The sequence below is a fragment of the Anopheles arabiensis genome, chromosome 3, assembly GCF_016920715.1.
Source record: "Anopheles arabiensis isolate DONGOLA chromosome 3, AaraD3, whole genome shotgun sequence".
Classification (NCBI taxonomy): Eukaryota; Metazoa; Arthropoda; class Insecta; order Diptera; family Culicidae; genus Anopheles; species Anopheles arabiensis.
In genome coordinates this window covers 85634895-85643044 of record NC_053518.1, presented here as the reverse complement: position 1 = coordinate 85643044, position 8150 = coordinate 85634895, and the positions used below count along the sequence as shown (strand labels likewise).

Below are 8150 nucleotides of genomic sequence, written 5' to 3'. Positions count from 1 at the left end.
ATTTCGCATTGAAGTTATGCATCGCTAGAACTAGAACGGCGATACGATTGTTTCAATACTAAACTCAAATGTAATCCACCAGCACTGAAGCAAGTGACGGTCGTTGGTGATGATACCCACGTTAGTGATGTGCTGTATGGAGCGCACCCACGACTCCGATCCTACTCCGACTATTTTAAGTTCGATTCCGACTCCGGCAAAATGGAACCACTAGATCCACCCGGAGTCGGAGTCGTTCGGAGTCGTCCGGAGTCGTCTGGAGTCGAACGACTCCAAACGACTCCGGATGACTCCGAACGACTCCGGGCGACTCCGGACGACTCCGACTTCGGGCGATTCCGGACGACTCCGGACGATTCCGGGCTTTTTCGGACGATTCTGAACGATTCCGGATATTGCAGCGCGGACCTACCTTCCGGAGTCCATTCCAAATTTATAGGAGTCGAATCGGAGTCGACTCCGGATTTTTGCTAACTTTACCCATCACTAACCCACGTAACTGACCACACGACCATTCTTATGGGATTATTGCCAGAAAATTAGAAGGGTAACAGCGGTCTAAGAAATGTCAAATACGTATACAGTCAGAATTCAATAGTTGAACGCTTTTAAGTTGGCATGCTTTTAAGTTGAACGCTCAATAGTTGGGTGACAGTTCAATTTAAAAGCATGCAAAACAAGCAGGTTTTTGAAAAATTCATAAAAATCTCATGAGATGCCGAGAAAAATTTCAGACTTGTTTTGTATGGAAAAATGTGCCAAATAAAAAGCACATATTCAATAGTTGGCTGGGAATCGTAGTTCAACCAGTGAATTCGGACTGTAATGATAAAAATCAATAAGTTTAACTTAATTCACTTTGAAACAATCGATTTATCATTAGTTGAATATAATTTCAATAAAAAAATAGGTTTAACAACTGTACATGAACATAAAAGAAGCAAAATTACACCAAATACTAGATAGCTACACAAAAATATTGTTAACCCAAGCGCCACAGATTAAACTTAAACGACTGGAAAATTTAATATCCATAGAAAAAAAAATGAAAGCTCCACAGCTTCATTGGTTTGATCAATAGATGGCGTATTACAACTCATCATTATATTGCTATCCTTTTCTTGCAATGTGTTTCGACAAGTTTCATCTTATCATGACCTATATAGCCTTCTAACTTTCAGAGCAAAAATCCTTATGAATGGTCGTGTGGTCAGATACGTGGGTATCATCACCAACGACCATTACTCAAATCTCACTTGCTTCAGTGCTGGTGGTTTCTGTTGGAGTTTAGTATTTAAACAATCGTATCGCCGTTCTAGTTCTAGCGATGCATAACTTCAATGCGAAACCATACAACAGTACAGAGGAAATGAGAAAGCTCTCCTCCAAGCGAGGAAGCTCAACTGGTTGGAGTATCCCACCAACAGAGAGCGCCACCAGCTTTTTTGCTATTTTTAGAATGCATGAGTCGTTTGCCGTCTGCTAAAGGAAGTCTTTCTATATTCCGTTTAGGTAGAGAACTTGAGTCGTTTAGAAGCCGTTTAGTGGTCGTTTAGTGGATTTGTGGCACTTGGTACTAGATAGCTACACAAAAAATATTGTTAACCAACACGTCTAGCACGGCAAATATTTGCCACGATTGAACAGTTGTTAAATTTTTACGAACGACTTATTCGCCTCCGGATAATTGGCGTTGTACTGTCATTGAATTTAAAATGTTTTAAATTCATAAAACAATTGCCGAAAATGTCAAATGAAATGTATCGAATGACATTGGAGAGAAGAAATCCGTTTTGTTAATTGGGAGTCTCATTTCTGCATGACATTGTTGCCCTGTGAAAATACTCCTCATAAAGATTATCCTTTGTACAGGTGCATTTATACCGTGGCTTTCTTTTAAAAATCATTTTTACATGCCTTTTTTATATTTTTTGTTGTATACTTTTAATGTGAAGTGTTCTCTTTACATTTAAAGCTAGCGATGGATCAAATCAGCTGAAACACTCGGCACGATGCATCAAAATCTCAGCACCTTGTTCGAGGAATTGTATATCCGGTGAAAAGCTTTACCCAAACACTCAATGCAAAACAACTGATGTATGTGTTTGTTTGTTTGGGTTTTTTTTTACTCCCGTTCTTTCATGTCCGCAAGACGACACACGAGAAAATTGCTGTGCAGAAGAAAATTACCGTGTTCCTGCTACATGGACAGGGGACCGAGTGTGCACCTTTGTTAAACCCGTCAGCAACCCACGTGCAAAAACGATAAACCGTTGTCGTGCGTTAATTGTAACCTACAACTCTCAAAAATCGACGGAACAACCGTGTGGTGTGTGCGTGTGTGTGTGTGGGAGAGCATTTTTCAGCCAACCCCCCCCCCTCCCGTATCCTTCATCACGCTGTGGAATCTCTGGTGTAATTGGTGCCCACCCTCCACACCCGCTCCGGTGCGGAACGCGCAGCGAACGTGGCCCCGAACAAGAAAGCGCATAAATCGAAACCACCGAAAATGATGACCCGACGGAAATCGATACACGAATCGACGCTGCAGGCCCAGCTGCAGATGCAGGAGCGGGCGGCCGAGGAACAGCTCACGCTCGGCGCATTGGCGAACGGGATCGCCAACATACTCGCACCATCGCAAGCCTCGCAATCATCACAGACCGGCACGCAGCAGCAGTGCAGTGGTTTGGGAACGACCAGCAGTGCCACAGCAACTGCTGCCGCCGCCGCTGCTGCTTCTCCTGGACCAGTGCCGCCACTGTCAACCCTCCCAAAGCCACAGCCCACGAATGGTAGCCTGTTTGCAACGAAAAGCTCCGGTTTGTCACCGACCGGGGCCGGCACGTCGTATCACAACCAAACCAGCAACAGCCTGGCGGCAAAGCACAACGCAATGATGCGCAGTAAGACGGCCCGCATCGCGAAGCGAAGTGCACCGGTCGATGTGCCGCAGTCGTCCGGTGGAAGCACACCCACAAGCAACGCAACCGCCACCGTGACCAATGCGCCCGGCGGCAATACCCCGCACGGAACCGGCATGGGGACAGCGGCGGCGGCAGCAGCAGCAGCAGCAACGCAGGGTATAGCGTGCGGCCCGAACCCGGTGCAGCAAACGCTCGCTCAGAACGGCATGGATCCGGACGAGATACCAAAGTTCAAGGGTTACCGCATCATCGAGATCGACCACTTTCTGCAGTGGGCCGCCTACTCGCAGTTTATGCATTCGAAGCACTGCCCGGGCGGGCTGCTGAAACCGTACCAGGAGTACATCAGCGGCTGCTACTCGACGTTCGCGATGAAGTGCAGCAAATGTGCCGCCATCATAACGCGCTCGTCGGAGAACTACATCCACCACAACAAGCTGATGAACCGGCTGGTAAAGGGGACGGTGCAGCTCGGCAAGGACTACGACGAGATGCAGCAGTTCATGGAGTCGCTCGAGGTGCCGTTCGTGACGCGCGAAGAGTTCCAGTCGATCCGCGGACAGGTGAGCTCGTCGCTCGAGGATCAATCGGCGCTGCAGCGCGCGGTCGAGGAGCTCGAGCGGGCCTCGTCCGTCTCGTCCAAGCGGAAGCGGCACGGCAGCTGCAAGTACCACTACGAGGTGCTGAAGGTGTACCTTAACAAGAAGATGAAAAAGATGGAAGAGAATCTGCAGGTGTCGGTGAACGATTCGGTCGCGCTGGCGGTGAACGCTCACCTCAAGAACGTTTCCCACGTGCAGCTTGTGTAAGTGGGCGGGCTCACTGCAACCAAATTTGCTCACGCGTATGTTGATTTTTTCACTCCCCCTGTTTTTTGTTTGCTGTCCTTCTATCCACAGGCCAAATGGTATGACTAACACTGCCACCAACTGTACAGCACTCAGTGGGATGAACGGCGGCATCAGTGCGACCACTTCCAGCAACAACATCGCCAACCTTGCCATCGGAACGATCAACGTGCAGAGCGTCCCCATGGCAACGGCGATGACACCGACGGCGACAACCACGATAAACGGCACCAGCGGTGGTACCAGTGACAGCGGCACCAACAGCACCAGTATGTACAACAGCTGCAACATCACGAATGGGGCGCGCCCGGTTGCAACGGGACCGGTCGGTGTGCAGCTGGCAACCGTTGCAGAATCGACCATCGGTGGTGGCGGTGTTGTCGGTGGCCGGCTACCACCGGGCAGCAGGGAACAGCAACACTGACCACTGGAACAGCTGGAGTGGCTAGGCTATTGGCTACCGGACGGATAGGTACTGTTTTAAAGTGCTCGTCGTTTGGGGGCGGTTGCCTGGCAACTCGGTCGGACCGACAGCGCACCACCTGCCAGAGGGAATCGTTACATGAAAAGACACAACGGACAGATACACAAACGCACACTTAGTAGCAGCAGCATACACACAAATACACGGAAAGCTATGTGCCAACGTGCAAATTTGGATACACAAATAAGAACACATACACACTCATTCGGGTATCAGAACGTATCTCGTCATATGCTTTTATAGTGATTTAGGTGGGTGGGACATTAATAGTAGTAGAGACGGCAAAGTGTTTTTAAATTCAAAGGGCATTACAGCGTATCGTGCTGTACGAAAAGCGATATTAACTATTTTTATTTACGAAACGACACATTAATATACGCTCCCGTTAGGCAAATCGGTATATGTACATGCGACAGGTGTAATAGGATACGATTTAGTTTATTTTTTTAGTGCAGATTAATGATGAAAAAAGTTGTCCCAAAACAAAGGACGTGAGATTATATGCGGAAAACGTCGTAGAAGAAATTGCTTAAAACAAAGAGATTATAAAACAAACAACAAAACAGGACTCATAAACGTACACATATTAAGTGTAGTTTATGGAATTGATATATATATATATACATGGATATATACTTATACAGTGGGCAATGGACAGGTACGCCCTATGTAAGGGACCTTTAATATTTGGGGCAGCGAAGAGAGAAACTGAATATGAATCTAATTTAGAATTAAGGCAAGGGTATAATGGAACGAACACAAAACGCACCTTAGTGACAATGTGTGTTTGTGTGCGTGGGTGTACGTAGCGGAACGCTTCAGATGGAGCGATTATTTCTATTGCCAATCGGAACTCTTTACAATTTGTATGTTTTGACTGGTTCCTCTGTGCCGTAGTTTTTAGTTTAGCTTGATAATCTAAAGGGCAACCCCACAACCAAAACTCCCCCTTGTTCCTCCCCCCATCGACGCGTAATGTCGTGTTCCTTTTTGCGCTGTGTAATACGTAGTTGTACTTAAAGTGTAGTGTTTTATGTTTATCGTTTTTAAAGAAACACACAGACAAACTCATTGAGTGAGTTTTTTTTTGTTGGGAGGTGATGGAGCCTATTTTGCAAATGTTTTAAGGCGATGATTAGATTTTGTTTTAACTTTTGGCCTTTTTTGTTGTACATAATCCGTTCCAATCGCACCGTGCACCGCACCTCCCGCACCCTCGATTTTATATGTAAAATGTGTAATGTAATGCGCTCATGATGTTTAGTAGATTAAGCGGAAAAAATCACACAGCGGGCAGAGGGCGACGAGTTAGCGAAAACGACCACCTCCCCCCCGTATCGGATAGGTAGTTTTTGAAATAAACAAAACGTAAAAAAAACGATGTATCAATTAATTGTGAGTTTGAGGTTTAATTTACAACGAAAAAGCTCCCATTTTGCGACGCAATCCGAAAAAAACGATCGAACCGTACGGGAAAATTTGTATCGTATCGATGTGCTGGTGGAACTAATTGACTTCGAGGGCGTACAGAGCGGTGCAACAATTAATCATTTCTTGTGTACCATAAATCCATCATTTACGTACGTTCTCTCACGCCGTGCTGGGCGTGTTTATGTAGCACAAACAAGCACCCGGCCCCGGCAAGCCCGGTACTGTCGGTTACAGGTGACGGTATTCCGGTACACACAATTTAAATGCTTCACAAATCGGACAAACACGGTTATAGGGTGGGTGGAGCAAAATAATTAATAAACCCCACCCTTTTCTTTCCTTTTGGTGCGCTATCGGCCAAACCTTCTTGCAACGACACACGAACAAAAAACCGGTTACAGTATGTGAAAGCCAGTACTCAACATAATCACTGTCGAGTGTTCCACTTTACGCCCAAATGGCACAGTTTAATCTTGGTGCGATTCGTTACACTATCACGTACCTGGATCGGTTTTGATGAGGATTTGACCTGAGAGAAGAAGAAGAAGAAGAACATCGTTGTAACGTTATAAGCAAATACACACGATAACTTCGCCCTGTTCAAACGTGTAAGGAAGTACTTTCCCCCCTTACCTGCTAATAACAAAACATAGGCGAGAACAAAAAAAAAACTCGCTCAGAAAAATGGAGCCAAAGAGGAAGCAAAAAAAACACAGCGTGGAATAAAATATCGCGTATCACGAAGCAGCAAGAAAAGGGGTGAAAGTTTCCCCCGAGCTCCTCCGTGGCACGTGAGAGACGGTGGAGACGCTTGGTGCTTCTTGCGAGGCGTAGATGACGTGTGTTACTTACACAGTCCACACCCCACCCGACACCCTACTAGAACCAGATGTGTGACTGACCGGAAAATTCCCCGGCCACTAGAAGGGAAACTGGCAATTCTGGCCGGGTGGCCGGGAAGGGAAGGGTCCCTTTCCCTTTTCTTTTCGATTGGGTGTTCGTCGTGGTTCGCTTGACTGGGTCAATTGGGCGATTTTTGCTTGGGGTGTTTGTTAATCACTGGAGGGGTACACAGTCGGTTACAGGACATTACCGCTATTGCAAAGAATATTTTGCCCAAATTTGGAAGTGTTACTTTTTATAACGAAAATCATTTAAATATAAAAAACTGAATTAAAATGTTAAAAACATTTTAAATTATCTAACAACAAGCATTAATAAAACGTTGTAGTAAAAATGGTACCATACTGTAAACGTACAACTTTGCTCCTCATTTACACCTGCTTTATGAGCCAAAAGTTAATGCAAAGTTCCGTAGGAGGGATGGTGGGGAGGGGGATGGGAAGGGGGTGCTATTTTCTCTCAGTCTGCGTTTTTTTTCTTTTCTGGGATTTGTTGCGGACTTTGACCCAGATTTTAATTCCCCTTGTGTTTCGAAAACAGGGGATTGATGGTATGGAAATTGGAGGAAAATTAAAACGTGTTCTTTAGAATACTTTTTATTTTGTGAGTTCCAAAAGCAAGTGGGTTGGAAAAGAAACAAAAAAAAAGAAATAATAAAAAAAAACGATTTAAGATATAGAAGATCACATTACTTCACTTTCATTCGTTTTGATAAAGTTTAAGTTTTGCCGAATAATTTGTTAAATGTTATCAATAAAAAAACATTAAAAAGAGTTAACAACTTATCTTCCCATAAGACTTTTCAATCGTCCCCATCATCATAATGCCGGGATCGTTTGTTTGCTTCCCCCCAAACAAAGCAAAGCGTTACACCGTTACACATGCCGAAAAGTAACGCTTGTGCCACTTAGCGAAAGCGAATGTAAACGAAAAAAAAAATCCAATGTAGCGTCATTTCTTCTACTTCTTCGCCAGATACACCCGGCGTCCCGGCTGAACCGGCGAACGACCATAAACACTAACGTCACGATATCGAAAAAAAAACAAAACCACGGTATATAATGGACCATCGGCTTTATGTACAAATTCAAAGCTGACAAGTGAGTGGCTGAGTGCGATGGCGTTACATACCCGATGCGTTAGTAGACCGTCCCTAGGGGAGGCTTCGGGAGCTCCCGAAAGCTTTGAGTGGTGCCAGTACCGTGGTTGAGTCGTTTCCGTGCGGGCGAAGTTTGCTGCAGGCACGCTTTGTCGGTTGGAACGCGCCGTACTAGGAGGTTTAGGACTGTTTTAGGACAATAGTAGGTGGACACGTAGGTGTTAGTAGACGATAATAAAGCCAATACAGTGTTTTGCGGTCAGACTTACAGAGGTTTAGCTGGTGGTAGAAATAAATTAAAGTTTATTGTGAAGGTATTGCAGCAGTGAGTGTTTCTCTATTTGCTTGATGCTCCAGTTTCGGGCAGTGTTTAAGGTAACGGCTACTAAGATTGGTAAAGTGAAGAAAAAATAATGCTTTATGCAGTATGTTTAGATTACTGAGTTCAAGTCCTAAAG

General features: G+C 45.3%; 1 protein-coding gene and 1 long non-coding RNA gene across 2 annotated transcripts; one reads left to right on the top strand and one right to left on the bottom strand.

The window, feature by feature from the left end:
• Window positions 1-2103: 2103 nt before the first annotated feature.
• Window positions 2104-5640, top strand: LOC120905151. Its single transcript, XM_040315973.1, has 2 exons — window positions 2104-3732; window positions 3827-5640. Exons 1-2 carry the CDS (start codon window positions 2510-2512, stop codon window positions 4197-4199), a joined length of 1596 nt encoding a protein of 531 aa, XP_040171907.1. The 5' UTR covers window positions 2104-2509; the 3' UTR covers window positions 4200-5640.
• A 14-nt stretch (window positions 5641-5654) lies between these two features.
• Window positions 5655-8140, bottom strand: LOC120905152. The gene is made up of 3 exons (XR_005739881.1): window positions 7962-8140; window positions 7725-7878; window positions 5655-6219 (listed from the first exon to the last, which is right to left on the bottom strand). It is a non-coding gene; the product is annotated as an uncharacterized LOC120905152 (long non-coding RNA).
• Window positions 8141-8150: the final 10 nt, after the last annotated feature.